Source organism: Helicoverpa zea, chromosome 7, assembly GCF_022581195.2.
Source record: "Helicoverpa zea isolate HzStark_Cry1AcR chromosome 7, ilHelZeax1.1, whole genome shotgun sequence".
Taxonomy (NCBI): Eukaryota; Metazoa; Arthropoda; class Insecta; order Lepidoptera; family Noctuidae; genus Helicoverpa; species Helicoverpa zea.
Window position 1 is genome coordinate 13011321 of NC_061458.1, and position 16987 is coordinate 13028307.

The following is a 16987-nucleotide window of genomic DNA, read 5'->3' on the forward strand; positions in this document are numbered from 1 at the left end:
AATATTGTTTTTATTGCACATCCTCGAAAACCTCTTTCATTGTTATTGGTAAACCTTACTTTAACTGTTAAATTATTTTGTGTGGTAATGACATTTTTAGTATGGTCTGTACCTTCTTGGTAATAGACCGCGGGTTCGATTCCCGCCTTATGGCATGTAGATAGCTAGGTAACTTACTAATATAAAAGTAGTATCAATCATTTAAATAAATAATTCTCTATCGTAATAATATCGATATTTTATGAATTGTGGTGAATGGAACTCTTCCATTTTGGATACGTTTTATCACAAATCCAAAGTGGATTCACTATATATTAAGAAACGTAACGTTGAAAGCAAAAGCGTTTAGGTAGTTGTTTTTCATAAAAATTCTAAGCATTTATGAAAACTAGTCACACGCCCCGTCTTCGCACGGTGGCAATATAAAACATTGGTGTTAACCTTCCTCTTGACCTACTCTATATATTAAAAAAAAAATAAAAAAAAATCGCACCCAAATCCATTGCGTAGTTTTAAAGATCTAAAGCATTCATAGGGACAGACAGAAAATGCAACTTTATAAAATGATCATTGTCAAAGAATTATCTTAAACTTGACTATTTACTATCTCTTTTCCTAGTATCTAGTAGAGTAGTCTTTTCCTAGATCTAGAAGAGAACATATAGAGCTGTACATAGTATTGTTGATATTTTGTATAGTGTAGTTTGATAACACTACTCTGATATTTCACGCAAGCTTGGTTATTTTTTATTTATAACCTCAAAATATTAACTTTTTTCGTAATTATTTTAGTTTCCTGAAGTGTCCGTTCGTGAAAACTTATTTCATAGGATTCCATATAATTTTAAGAGTTTATAGAAGTCACTTTCCATTCAAACGGTTCTTAGGCAGAACATGTATGGAGCCGGAACAATGTCCTTTTGGTGCCGCTGCGTTTTTTAATGCTTGACTCCTGAAATTGTCGATATGACGTCACTATGGCTCTTCGTACATACACGTTTCATCTTTTGAGATTCGTTTAATAAAGTTAACTATATAGAGAATGGTGGTCAACTTGTCCGATAAAGGTCGTGCTGCGTTTGGAGTGTCCACCATCCTGAAAATGTCGATATGACGTCACTATGACTCTTCGCACATACCTGTTTCATTTTTTGAGATTCGTTTAACAAAGTTAACTAGAAAATGGTGGTCAACTTGTCCGATAAATATCGTGCTGCGTTTGGAGTGTCCACCATCCTGAAAATGTCGGTATGACGTCACTACGACTCTTCGTACATACCTGTTTCATTTTATGAGATTTGTTTAATAAAGTCAACTAGAAAATTGTGGTAAGCTTGTCCGACAAAGATCATGCTGCATATGGAGTGTCCACCGTCCGGAAAATATAGATATATTTTAAGATTTGGTATAAAGTACTGACAATTGGTGTGAAGTATGTTAATAGTAAATGTTGCATTTAGAAAGTCGTTTCGAATGATATATGTATCATTACTACAGGAGGGATTTATTAACTTGAAAACACCTATCGATAAAATAATCTTATATAAGCTCTAGCTTCTGAAATACTAACAATTCGCCGAAGTTCTTTTAATATGAAATGTTGCATTTAAAAACGTCTTTTGAATGATGTATAACTCATTACTAGAGATGGGATTTATTTAATTCAAAACATCTATCAATAATTATAATTTTAAATAAGCTCTAGCTTCTAAACTACTAACAATTTGTCGGAAGTATGTTAACACGAAATGTTTCATTTGGAAAGGTTTTTCAAATAATATATAATTTGTTACTAAAGAAGTAATGGATTAGCTTGACAGAACCTACCGATAATATATTCTTAGAAAAGCTGTAGCTTTTAAAGTACTAACAATTTGTCGGAGTTATGCTAATACAACCTTGCGCTTAAAAAGATCTTTTGATTGAAATATGGCTCATAACCTCAAGTGAGATGTTATTCCTTAACACAATGTAAAGTATCAATAATATGCTTTAGGTCAGTTATGTCTTCCAAAATACTAAGAATCGGTAAGTGGTATGTTAAGACGGAATATAGCGCTTAAAAAGATCTTTCGATTGACATATGGTTCATACCTAGAGGTGGGACATTATTCCCTAACATAGTAAAACCTATCGATAATACGCCTTATTTGGGCTATATCTTCTAAAATACTAGGAATTGATAAGTGGTATGTTGAGACAAAATGTTGCACTTAAAAAGACCTTTTGATTGAAATATAGTCCATTAATAGATGTGGGATATTATTCCTTAACATAATATAAACTATCAACAATACGTCTTAGTCAGGCTACTTTTTCTAAAATAGTAATTAAAATTGGTAAGTAGTATGCCAATTTAATATACTTAAATAATGCACGTTAATATTTAAGTCAGAAATTGACAAAAAGAATAAACACTACATTTGTCGGACAAGTCGATATTTGCAATAAGAATAGTATTATCTATCATTGTTGTATTTGACCGACATGTATGTATGGGGAGACACAGTGACGTCATATCGACATGTTTCGGATGGTGGACACTCCAAACGCAGCATGATCTTTATCGGACAAGTTGACCACAATTTTCTAGTTAACTTTATTAAACAAACCTCAAAAAATGAAACGTGTATGTACGAAGAGTCGTAGTGACGTCATACCGACATTTTCAGGATGGTGGACACTCCAAACGCAGCACGATCTTTATCGGACGAGTTGACCACCATTCTCTAGTTAACTTTATTAAACGAATCTCAAAAAATGAAACGTGTATGTACGAAGAGCCATAGTGACGTCATATCGACAATTTCAGGAGTCAAGCATTAAAAAACGCAGCGGCACCAAAATTTGCGCATTCGAAAAGTTTGTCGGACTCATCGTAAGGAAGACACTCACAAAGTCTTAAATGTATATGTATCAAAAAAAAAATTGTTCGCCGGCCTGGGGACTATATGTATATTGTAAATATGTTAATATCTATGTAAAAAACAAATTACCAAGATTAGATAGATACATGCCTGAAAAATAGCAATTCCCTTGCATCACATTAAAAAAAAAAAACAGTTTCGAATAGAACTTTATTTTTATCTTTCGTGGGAAAACAGCACAAACCAGAAACTTATTTTAAAAACACGAACTTCATAAATTCAAATTGTACCAATAATTTGAATACTTGTACATCATCAAAAATATACCATACTGTTGACATTGAATTCGTCACACAAATATCATGTGGGATTCACGTGCTCACCAATGACGATCAGACGAACGAATATATCTTCATAAATTATTTATTAATAAACCGATGTAGAAGCTTAATTAATTTATTGGGAAACTAATGTAAGAATTATAGATGTCGGTGCATGACCCGAGAAGAAGGTTGGCGTTTTTAATTGTCATGGTCAGAGGTGATATGAGAACTATGTTATTTTGGAATGTATAGGTTTATCAAGTTTAAATGTCTGTTGCACTATTTGTGCCACAAGTTTGTCCGTATATTTTCCGCAACCAATTGATCAGAAATAGGTAACACATAGGTATCCCTTTCAGATATTTAAGTAGAAAATATCCCTAACAAGAACAACCACCAATGATTTTAAATGTGGTCTTTTATAAAGTAAATAAACTTTACATACCATGATACAAAAAAAGAAAAATTGCAAACTACCTTTACTGAGCAAATATAACTTTATAAAAAAGGTACAACATACATAATTTATAAAGCCTAATGATTCCTGATCTTTAGAACTGTTAGTGAATTATAATCCAGGAAATGTTCCGAGTAAAAAAACACAAAATAACATGTTACAAGTCATTAGGAGTACGTACTACATTGCACATTTATCTATATAACAGGTTAACCGCCAGTTAACTTACCAATTACTACAAAGTTATTGTTAAGTTCCTGTGTTTTTCAGCGAACCAATTAATCAATTAAAATGAATGTAACTGATTCACCTTGCAGCTCTTATGCGCCGGCGCTTCAGTCAATGCGAATTTACAATTTAAATGTGATTATGAATTATTACAAAGATATGTAATATTTTATAATTTAATAATCAATGTCAGTAGAAAAATGTTTATATTAAATCAGATTAGATAATTCATGTTTATGTATGTAGTAAGCCGTATTAGCATAGCTTTCAGTTATTTAGTGAAAATAATGTACCATAATTATTTTTTTCTTTGCAAAAAAATATAATAAAACGTTTAGTTATCCCTAAATGTAAAATTGTCTCCAACATGAACCTACAAAACATTCAATACATAACAAATGAAATAGAGTTATAAATTAAACAAACGTACAGAACAATATTTATTGCTCTTCTTCATTCTAATTGAGTCCATATACGGATTGAGATATTAGACGAGCATTTACTAATGATTGCACGACTACTGTGTTTCGGCTTCATAATGCCATAGTTATATGCTAATCACAATAGGATGGTTAGACTGATGGTTTCGGTGGATCAAATAGAGTAGAGCATTGCTTAAGAATTTGGTGATGTAATGTGTAGAGAAGATTTTGGTAAATGAACCGCCCTGTTATTAGCTAATATACTTCCATAGTTTGTCTAATTTTAATGTGAAAGACTGAAAGTTACAAAGAAAGTTTATAGAGGATGGTGACTCATGTTTTTTATCCGGACATTTTATTAGGTTAAAAAATCTATTTTTTTTTGTACCTGATAAAGTATCTATTTATAAATAATACAGATGTCATAAGAATAATAAGCAATTTTTGTCCGGGTTGAAGCAATTTCCCCAAGACACGAATAAAACCACGAGAAACAGCGAGGCTTCTTTGTGTAACTTTTATTTAACCATCAGCTGATTTCTCACGACCTTGAGAAGGTTATTTTATATTCATAAGCGATCAGTTGAAAGCAAATGGAGATGATTCAGCAATATTGTCGCAAGATGACTGCGCCTTTGTCGGCTTGTGACACCTGTATTTTATGTATGTTATTGCAGGGGTACTGAACCTTTGGACACATTGCTACTGAAGGGGGTGTCAACATTTTGTCAAGAAGTTTTTTTGTTAAGTTAGGTACTGATTTTTTGGGTGTTTAGGCATGTTCGTAAAATATACAAACGCAGTGTGACATTTATACCAACAACATGGAAGGATAGGTATTAGGTTATCAGTACTATTGTTGTAAACAATGTGAAACCATTGAAATAAGGTTTGAAGAATATAATCACCTGGATGGTTATGGATCACTTATTTATATTAACTGAATTTGCAAACAGTTCTCTTAAATGCGGCCTTTTATTTATAACTGAATTTGCGAAGCAGTTCTCTAGGACGCGGCCTTTAGAAAATTGTTAGTAGTTCTATAAAGTTTAAGGTTTATTTCACCCAGAATTAAATAAACAAAATGTCCAAATGCTTAAATCTTTCTCAAAAAGGCTCTTCATATCATAAGTTCACGCGAGGTAGTCCATAATTTGCATGTCGTCAACACACCTGCGCCTGCGCCTCAGCCCAAAGGTTCGCGACCCCTGCAACACTTACAACTTAACGTTAAACCCATGGAGAACAAAATGACTAGCGGAGATGCCATGACGGAAAAGTGCCTGAGAAAGTAGCGGTTACTGTTTTCGCTCTTATACGCCTTCTTTGCACCCGACCATTTTTTTTAATACCAATAACTGTCGACAGATGTCTCAAACCGGAACGCCTATTTAGTGCACTCATAATTTTTTGGTCAAGTCCACTGTATGAATTTGACCTAGAAAAAGGCGCGTGACCTATTTGCATTACTTATGTCATCTCCGGTTATCTTTCCATACTCCGTAGTTAAACCAGACAACCACAATAATTTAACTAATAACAAAAATATGTGATGTTTACGCTTTTTAATAATAATTCGTTTTGTTTTGTCATGGTGAACCGGAATGTAAGGAATAATAATTAATTCTAGTCGGAACTTTGATGTTATTTTGTGGTGACAATCATGGTCAGTCTTTAGTGTTCTGTAATATTGTATTAATTAGGTACTAGTTGTATTAATTATAGTGTAACATTATTTTATGACGTAAGTTAATGGACAGTTTAATAATGAACTGTACAGGGTGCAGGGTCATTTCTGCATTTTATTTACTTTTAATAAAAATTATCTTTATGCTTGATCAAAAAAATGTTTGAACCAACCAAAGTCAAGGGTTTTTATTTCATATAGACCTATTACAGGAGCTTAAGAAACCCTAATGATAGGTTCTAGTGATTACTACCTATATATTAAAAGTAAAAAGCTTTAATTTGCATATAAATTACATTATAATGACTTGGCAAACACGATGATTTGGTCTTCACAGTATATTACTTACGACTGCAAATAATTAAAACGTATGCAATTTACGCACATATGGGTTTGGTGCAACCCCTACCAGACATGTGCATTCGAATGCAAGTCAAAAGGTCATCTCGAGTGCATCTGTATATCATGCTGGGCTAATCAAGTAATCTATTCCTTTATCGTTAGTTAGTTAAATCGCATGTGGTTAGAAAAGCTTTGGTTAAAAATGATTTTTTGTTTAATAGTTGCCACTTTTGGCTTAAGCTAAAAATGTAACCTTCGTTGACAGTCGGGTAAAAAAATCTTATAATAGCTTCTAAGAAATAAATTCTATTATCAAAAGAACCTCTACCACTCTTACTATATTTATTACTCTCTACCACTCTTACCACTTTGGTATGGTGGCAAGTGTTTTGAAAAGTATTGTATTAGAAAATCTATATCGATATTACATTTGTAAAGCTTGTCGCTTCACATTGATGTGTACCGCACCCTTAGTTTATGCAACATATTGTAAATGCACTTGTCGCATAACTTGATCATAAAAGTAGATATGTTATTGGTATGTAAGTACCTAATATAGAGATACAGAAGGTTAGGTTTGTTCTGTCATTGATAGGAGCAAAATTAAAAATTCGGCTGTTTCCAGCATTTTCCGTACTCGGATAAAATATAGCTTTCCAATGGTGAAATAATTTTTCACGGTTTCGGTTCAATACTTTTGTAAACATTGTTCTGTTCTGAAGTCTTCGCTGCAGTTATTAAAAAAGTTTTAATTTTGAACTCAATTTATATCACTCATCAAACAATAGTACCTAATGATAAGGTTACAGGTGAGCCTTCTGTTAAACTTTCCTATTGTTACAAATACAGGGCATGAATAAGCGCGGGCGCATCATATTATATCATTGTGTTACCTCACACTACACTAGATGTCGCCCGCGGCGTTACTCGCAATCATGATATATTGACGGACCAAATGATGTTACTTACTGTGACATTCTTTTGTTTAGCTTTCTCTTAATCGATTCGATTTATTTCAAACAGGTTGGAAGATTCTATGCCCACTTGATGTCAAAGTTACCGCATAGATCACCTTTTTTTGCAGATGGTTAACTTTTAATGTCACAGAGAGCCTAAGTGGGCGAATAGTTTAAATTATATGCAATTTGTTTTCATGCCACGTTTTAGTAACAAAAGATTTTAATTTTAAGTGACTGTCTATCAACGTCGAGTTTGCATAATTTTTGATAGTGGACCATTTTATATTATAGTTGAAATTGAATATGCACTAAGGCACGCAAATAAGAAAATAATTTTAGAGCACTAATTAGCATACTTTTAATGAATTTTACCTACCACAAAGGACACCAACTGAGCACCTTTGAAATATATAATGCATAGTTAGGGAAATGGCAACTCTTAAATTAATTATTAATTACACCATTTTAAAATAGGTACCTATATACCTATAACCCAGAAATATTTCCTCAAAAGCCTTATGACATCATAAGATATCCTGGCAGGCCGAATGTCACGCTCGTTCGTGAACTTTTGCTTACTGTGTCCGTAAAATTGATTATGTCGTTACAAGGTCTTAAGGTTTTTTCTGCAAGATGAACAATATGGGTTTTATGGTAAGCTGATCCGGGAGCTGTGGAATTATTATAGGATTTTATGACATAACATAATGACTGAACTAAGGAATCGCGAAGTTCAAAATTAAAAGTTTATGTTATGACGGAGTAAGTACTTGATTGCGATTGTTCTGAATCACAATGTATGGAACCTTGAAAGGTTGTTACCGAAGTACTTTATGGATACATCGGCATTTTGAACTTCGAGATTCCGTGATACAGTCTATCATAATGTCTACTTATAGAGGTTGCTTCTGCAATTCCACCTGTACCTGTAGAGGAAAAATGGCTGTGTTCATTTAAAAGAAATGATATGGTAAGGATTATAAAATGCAGCACAAGAATTATCTCGTTTTAGGCCTAATTTTATGTTCGTTTGATTTAAGCGCGTCTCGAGACTATAAAAACGCAACTGATTGTTTACACGATACTACTGCGGAGAAGCCTCCTTTAAAATACAAACATCCGTAGTGGGTTAAAAAATCTTCTTTGTCGGTTACCTAGCATAGTTGTTTAGATAATAATAGCCTTAAGCCTGTCTACTTGAGTCACAGTTTTAACGACTACAACTATGTAATTAAAGTTCCAATTTAATGTTTTATGATGAAAGATTTATCCTAAAGATCCTCTTAAGAAAACAGGTGGTATATGTTCAATTTTGTAAGATATTTAGGTACTTAATTAATTGCTGGCGTGCCCTTTCTAAAACCAAAACGTAGCTAAATTCTAAATTCCTGGCAACTTCGTGTCTTTAGAGTCAAATTCTGCAAATTGTTTCCTTGAGGTGTTTTATGGTGTAAATTGTTATTGTTAGGCTGGTAATCATTTTGTGGTTAGTTAAGTCCTTAGTATTAGACGTCGTTTGTGTTAGGTCACTATACGGTCCTACTAAAATATGTAAATATTAGCGGTTTGGCGCGGTTTCACCCGTTTCCCGATAAAATATAGTCTATGACGTTACAAAAAACCTTGGGTTTTTAGTGTTATCATATTTTTTTATTGGTTCAGTAAACCCAATGATTAGGTCGTAACATTCACATTCGATTGAATTATGCAAACAAAAGGATTTCTAGAACAGAGTAGTTTTTATCATTTTTTTTAATACATAAGTACCTACAGTAATAAATCTTGCATAAAAGAAAATTAGTTGAGAAGTACCTGTGTTTGAAATACTTATTCACTTCAAATATTTTGAAAGTTTAAATGAACTTTAGCGAAATGATTGCCGCAGTGTGAAGAAATGTAAGTATGAAAGTAAAGGTTTACGCGATCGAATCATAGATAATTTTAATTAATGTTCTGCGAACTGGGAATTGGTCCTTTATAGCTTCTTACAAGTTTATAATAGTATGTATGTAGTTTATTTATGTCATTAAGATAAATAAAAAATAAATGTTTAGTTAAAGCGCTTTTCGAGAATTAAACTAAAAACGCATTGAAGTGCTTTAAGTTACACAATAGCTTTTTGTATTAAGTCTCATTCATTTATTTTTTATCTCAGCTATAAACAATCCCTGTACATCCGTAATAACATTAAATAAAATACCATAACACAGAACTATGTAGGTCAGCCATACGATATCGATATGAGGCATCTAAGCAAGCCGGACATGTCACAAAGAACCTTTAGCGAACATCGCTGGCCGAAGACGAGTCTAAGTTCAAATGTCATAGCGCGTCCTTGCCAGCGCGATGCACCCGCCACTATAAATACCAACACCAACACCACAGAGGCATCAGTCGCTTCATAGCCTTTCAATCACACACAGTCCCAGGACAAACAAAAAAAACCCATCCAAAATGAAATCGGTACGTTTTGAATAACAATCAAAGTGTTCAACGCAATCTTTGGATTGATCTTGAATATCAAGATTGTGTCAAATCTTGGTATCTAACAGCACCTAGTGTTTCAATATCTAACAATGGTGATTTATAGTAGTATAGTAGTGTCTCGGTATCTAACTTGGTGGTCTTGTCCAACAGTTCATCGTTCTCGCCCTCTTCGTCGCCGCTGTCGCCGCCGCCCCCGCTGGCCCCGACGCTGACGCTCAGATCCTCCGCTACGACTCAGACAACATCGGAGTCGATGGCTACAGCTACGGGTAAGAATACCGCCCATACATCTATCATTCCAATGATTAATTGCTACTTCCACATTCAAGAGCTTCTTTGCTCTCAGTGACTATTATTTCCTGTTTTTAATACTTGTTCTCATCAATAGTGTGGAGACCTCCAACGGCATCAGCCAGCAGGAGCAGGGTCAGCTGAAGAACGCCGGCACTGACGCCGAGGCCATCGAGGTCCGCGGACAGTTCTCCTACACCGGCCCCGATGGCGTGGTCTACTCTGTCACCTACATCGCCAACGAGAACGGCTTCCAGCCCCAGGGCGCCCACCTCCCCGTCGCTCCTTAATTCAATTCAATTAACCCCAATATCTAGTCCAAAAAATACTCATCCTTAACCTAATCCCCCTTCCTTTGTTAATTATCCACTCCAAGCGATCTGTGATATGATCCTGAACGATTTTGTTAATAAAACAATTTATGTTATAGTAATTTACTTTCTCGTTTCATTGTCTATTCCACATTCTATTGACAACACCACACAACAAGTATAAAAGATTCCTATGATCTTACGAAATATCAAAAGGTTACTAAACTAATGTTTAATGCAAAGCCTTTACATAACAATCAGAGATAACTGGTGTCATCACCTATAAAAGCAATCGTTTAGCAGGAAAACAATTAACATCATTATACAATTAACAAATCAGTGCAAAGATATAGAACAATGGTAGCTGCAAAGTATGGCCTAGAAACCGGCTCTAAAGCTGCAATTACCTCACAACGATAATACTTAAAATCAAACGAAATTAAATAACATCGTAAATAAACACTATAATGAGAAGCGACCCAAATATGCGAAGGTTCTACAATAGTTTACATAGAAATATGTTAATTTGGCATCTCAACCTTCACGACAATGGTTTGGTCTGCGATTGATGTTCATCTCATTATAATTTTAAGGTGATCATCCTTGGAATCCCAAATGTTGTCATATTGTTCAGATTAGAGTAAAGCGTATGCAGTAATGTGTTACTAAAAAGGTTTTATTGATATTGTAGCGAGTGTTAACCTTACAGTTTATTGGTTTGAGTTAGATGCGCCCACGCGTGGATCATCAGTAATGTTGAAACTATGAATGGCTAGTGAAAGTATTTCATAAACTGGTCGTTGTGATGAAACTGTCGAGGGTGCGGTGGCATCAGACGCATACGCATCAGCGATTCACCCAAAAGGACTTATTTGTTAACATTTCATCATTTGTTGTCATCGGGTGATGTTATTTTGTCTGCACTTTGTACTCACATTTTGATAGCTAGTATTTTTTATTAAAAATTGTTTTTTTTTTACAACTTTAACTAAATATCAATGCTTTGACCTAGTCTTTAGCTACGCCCGCCTAGTATTCGAACTAATTGCGAAATATTTAGTTAAGTGTTACCATTATTATCTTATAAACTAAACTTGTTAATAAAGATCATTACAAGCCATTTACAAATCACACATGAAATTCTTTATGATGCAACAGCAATGTCTAATTGCTGACAAAGTTTTGTAGTTAGCGACCACTCTGTACTAAACCGCAAAAGTTAATTCAACTTGACCGCTTTTGATTTCATTAACTGCGAAGTAAAATAGAAGATTCTCATTAAGACGATCGACTTTGTTGGCATAATTGTCGATCACCGCCTTATGCGTGGCCGCCATATTTGGAGTCAAACGCATTGATCAAAACAAGAATAGCTGGATGGCTACCAACCTCCAAGATAAGGTAATTATTTGAATAAATTAGCTGACACGATTCCGTTTTTTAAGGTATTGTGTTTTTTGGTAGAAATATTTTGTGAATGGGTACACTTGATCGTTTAATTCCGAAGCAGCTTGCAAGCTCTTTTTTGGTACATGTAATTATTTACTTACTTAGGCTTAGTTAAGGATTTTTTTGTTTATAGTTACAACAATTTAATTCCAACTAACCTCTGAGAATACATTCGAGTCTCTTAATTAAACATAATATTAACATAATATACGGAACTCGAGCGAAATTTGAATATTTCTTCAAGGACCAAATGGGACGAAAAGACCTTGAGTCATCCGCCTCATAAATTATTAAGAAATAAAAAACAATGTTGCCAATGTGATTTGGGATTACATCACAAATAATTATGGGCCTGTAATTTCCCATAACTGTCCATCGCCATTATAAGGAGAAGCTTGAGATATTATCTGCATAATATTTTATAATGACAAATGGGCTGAACAATACTAGTGCCATTAATTAAAACGAATGAAGATGATATTATTTATATTTCTTTGTCGGTTACGTCAGGTTGTTGAAAAAAAGTTATGCCAATTTGTTAATATATTTGCCCATCGGCTTAATTCTTCGTAAGTAAAATCCAATTGCTAATGGAGACTAAACGATTTTGGTTCTATTCTCAATTTAGCCAAAGGGTCATTGGAATTTGAATGTACTATCATATCGTATGTATAAAAACTGGCTCAGTGTAAAAATCATGTTTTATCATAAAACTTTTTTTAATTTATTTCCTTTAATCGATATTCAACAAGTGTATTAACAACTTTATTAGTTTGCCAGTTTGAAAAGTACAGAGAATGATTTCTGCGTGTTATTCCTCTGCACCCAATTAAGGGGTCACGCAGGTGTCTATATTTAACCTAAACCCAACCTTTGAACTTTCACCTGATGCCACGTGCGATCATAATTTGATAAAAGCTTCATAAACATACATACCATAGAAACACCGTGTACTTTAAAACCACAGCTGGACAAAGATATCTTCTATCTAAAAAAAAATGGTTGGAAGTATTTATGTCAGATTTATTGAAAAAATCAAAATACCTTATTAAGGTATTTTAAAAGCACATTTAAAAAATTACTTCCTGTAGTCCTCCTATGCGTTCAAAATCATCCATTCTTCTCTCAAAACATAGTAGTTAAAACGTGGCATATGAACGAAGATCATAGAAATTCCTAGCCCAGTCTATCCGAGTGAATGTCTATACAATATCTCAATTCTTCACGTGTGACGTCACGAATTCCCTGCCCGGTGCATCACAAGCGAGTAAGCGGCAGATGATGCAATGTTAAGCGTTTTGTAATGCAACAATATTATATTTATGTTTAATTTTGTACAGATTCAGTAATTGCGTGATGTGTCCGGCAGGTGAGATGCATTGAACACTGTGCATTTTGTTGTTAGTTTGACGAAATGTCTGATTGTTAGTAGGTGTTCAGTTTTAAGTATGAAATATATATGTAAATATGCCAAGTAAAGACATACTTGACTATGTATGATAGAATAATTAGGAAGTAATTACCAGGTATGAATAGGATGAAAACACTGGCAATGCTGCGAATAATATGTATGGATCAATAAAAATACAATCCTATTAAAAGAAAAATATCATATAAAACTGGTTTTAGCTATATAATTATGGGATATTATAAATTGCATATCAAATAAATAATCGCCTATCAATAAATACTCATCATTTATATTCTTTTTTACATCAAATAACTTACTTCACTACAAATAAACTAAATGTTTAACAAAACTCAAACTGCAGATAATTCGAAATTATACATCAATATGACATTACTTTTTTCCTTATAATGCAATGCAGTTAAATTTATTCTTGTACAAAAATACTACATACAAGCATTAAATACTGACTGCACAGCAAATTTTCCATATTTCATAGCAAAATAACTATCCCAGTAGCATATTAACCAGTAAGTACAACAAACCCTGTTCATCATATTTGTCTTAATTTTCAAGAAGCCATGCTCGGCAAATTTAATGATTATTATAACAAAAAAACCCTGTCACATTGCATTATTTCTAAAAGCAGAACAAATGAACTGAAATCTCATTCAGCGTACTATGAAGATGGTAGAATTTTATTTAGATTCAATTTATTTAGCAAATTGCCAATTATAACCTTCAAATAAAAAAAAACATTGTTTTAAAAATTGAAGCTAGTAACGAAAACGAATCGCTGCAAAACCGACTCCACGTAGTCTTGTCTGCCCTACCCCTAGAGTGCAATTCAAAACCGCGTAGGCGCGGAGGGGCGAGGCGGCCTGCGAGCTGAGGCGCAGGTAGCGGCTTCGGCTTGCTGGCCGGCAGGGCCGGCCAGCCTCAGCCGCGTCGGCGAGCGTGAAAACCATCTGCGACGATAAGCTCGCATGGGACCGCCGGAGCCACGAAGCGCCGGAGCCGTGCCAGAAGCCATGCTTGCTGCATGTTGCATGTTTACTTCCATGTTGCATGCCTGCTTACACCTGCCTGCTTGCATGCTTCAGGCTTGTTTGCATGCTTCTTACAGGAAAATGAAAATTCCAAAACTATGCCAAAAGATGATTCTGACTATAAACATTCTGAAATATGATAGTTCTGCCTTTTAATGGCTACTTATATGAAATGTATGCCAAAAGGAAGTACTGACAATGACTGAAAATGCACCTGCCCCATTTTTTTTAAGAACTATATGTGCAAGCATATCATCGGACTTGCGATCCGACTCAAGTACGTGGCGCCACCTGTAGAAGCTAAAAATGTGCCTATTGGGCAAAAAAAATAAATAAATCACTGGCTTTAATAATTCAATAAATTACAATTTTGTATTTAATTTTATATTTTTTTGCTGATATCATTATGTGGGAATTAATAAATAATAAGATGAGTGTGACCAATAAAATGCTGTTTTATTCAGAAAAACTGCTGTAAATAATATAAAAATAGAAGCTATATTTAAAAGAAAAAGATTTAACATGTATAATGTGCATTAAGATTGTTAGCTGTGCATTGATGAAAAAGCTTTTGCTTTAGGAAAAATCGCTGTACGCTGCGAAAATAAATTGTAGTGTGTTTAGTAATATTTTGAGTTGAATATTTTGCTGTGCAATCAGTAATTTTGATGGAAATTCGGAATCTTATTGCATAGAAAAAGGATATTTTTTGATTTGCGTTTAAATACTACCCTATAATTATCAGATATTAAAAACAGTTGATATAATTTCTTGCAATACTCTAAATTTTTAATTACAATTTATTAGACAACATAATTAACATATTATATCTAGCAAAAAATATTTTTGAATAAGTGTTAATTTTGATGAATAAATTCATCAAACGGTTTTCGCAAATAGCTTGAGCTTTGAAGTGTGGTAACCCATTGAACTTCACCTTGTTACAACACCTGGCCGCCGTGCTAATGTTACGTCGTAAGGTACAGGCTCTAAAGCGAGAGGGCAGCGAGGCGGATAGTAGACGCAACAACCTATGGAGTTGATTTTTATTTAATTTTGATTAACATATTACGGTTTTATATTTATGTGTATTGAGACTTTTGAAAAAGAAGGATTCGACAAAAAAACTGAAAGATTCATAAATAAATAGGACCATATAATTGTGAATAAACATTCTTAGACTAAGTATTTTCCAATAAATAGGAAGTCCTATTAAGGGTAAAAAAGTTGTACCTTGTATTACCATATTATCCTTGCCCCGATAGAAACGACTTTTTTATTTATGTTACTTAAAATCAAAACGCTATGGCACGTAGTTTAATGCTAAGGAAAGTCAGAGCTTTTATTTATGAAATACATGACTAATTTAAAAATTACTATTTTTTAAAACGCTTCCGCTGTCAGCTTACTTTGTAGCACGGGGCTTTAATCAGAATGTTAGCTTACATCAGCGAGTCTTAAGCCACTAGAACTAACTTTGTAAAAGTACACATTTCATACTTATTACCAACATTATAATCTGCTTACTTATATTTAATATGACTGTGAAATCTGAGATTATAAAATAACTATTTGTTCCCAGCAGTTTTACGTGTATCCCGAGGGAAAAACTTCAGGTACCCGGACAAAAAGTATCTATTAGTAACAAAAACCTACAAATGACTATTACATAGTAAGTTAGTAAGCCCTTTAATCGATTAGGTAATGCGAGTCTAGGCGATTCGATTGTGACTCGAATAAATGCCAACCGACCTCAGTGTTTCTTATTAGGGGGAAATACCACAAGTGATATATCTGCTTAGGCATTAATTAACTAATCAGACGCATAAAATTATGATTTGTAAACCGGTTGTTAGTGATGTGCGAGTGGAGGCCGGATATCGATACATTCACAAATAACATTAAGGGCTGATTGTTCAATCATCAGTTAACCTCTATCTGAGGAATAAATATGGCGGTTTGACATATCTTCTATACAAAAGCTGTCAAAACTTCAGACTTATTCGTCAGATAAAAGTTATCTGGTGATTGAAAAATCAGCCCTAAGTAATTTTTTTGTCGACATGCGTGACGTTATTTGATTTTTGAGTGTATGTAGTTTTACTTTTGACATCAGTTATTTAATTCATATATCATAAAAAAATAATAAACTTGTTTCATTTCATAGATGCATGACGTGTCGGAAAGATTTGAATGATCACCAATGTTTTATTATAATGAAAATAACTATATTAATATAAAGAAAAACTAAGACTTTTTATCTTCATGATTGTTGCAACATAACCCAGTTGTAATATAATAGTTTGAATTGAATATACTTTTTAATTGTGCGGGACGGACGTAGCTCAGAAGCAGGTACTATGGGGTGGCTTCGAGACGTTGACGCCCCGTCGGTCGCTGGTTCTTGGACGTCTGGGCGAGTGGACTGTATTTACGATGTGGCGAGAAACAGGAATTTCAGAAACAAGAATACGTTTAGACGGGTTTTAGACTTTCTGCTACTATAGGTTCAGGAATGCCGGTGAAATAATAAGTCTTCATATATTTTTCAGGAGTCTTGAAGGGACGAGCTTCGACGCACTTACCATACTATAATTACACTATTTACTTTTCACTATTTACTTGTTACACTATCAAAAATCTATACCGATGACTACGATTTGTACGGCGGCGCTTGCGCACCGAATGAGCTCGAAACTTTACCGTG

The 16987-nt window shown here is 34.0% G+C and overlaps 1 protein-coding gene across 1 annotated transcript; it reads left to right on the forward strand.

Moving 5' to 3' along the window:
* Nucleotides 1-9646: 9646 nt before the first annotated feature.
* Nucleotides 9647-10500, forward strand: LOC124631792 (flexible cuticle protein 12-like). The gene is made up of 3 exons (XM_047166398.1): nt 9647-9748; nt 9923-10041; nt 10161-10500. Exons 1-3 carry the CDS (start codon nt 9740-9742, stop codon nt 10351-10353), a joined length of 321 nt encoding a protein of 106 aa, XP_047022354.1. The 5' UTR covers nt 9647-9739; the 3' UTR covers nt 10354-10500.
* Nucleotides 10501-16987: the final 6487 nt, after the last annotated feature.

Bases quoted from the DNA above. Each gene is read 5' to 3' on its own strand.
- LOC124631792 (XM_047166398.1), top strand. The intron at 10,042-10,160 runs GTAAGAATACCG...TCTCATCAATAG, and splicing joins GTCGATGGCTACAGCTACGG to TGTGGAGACCTCCAACGGCA.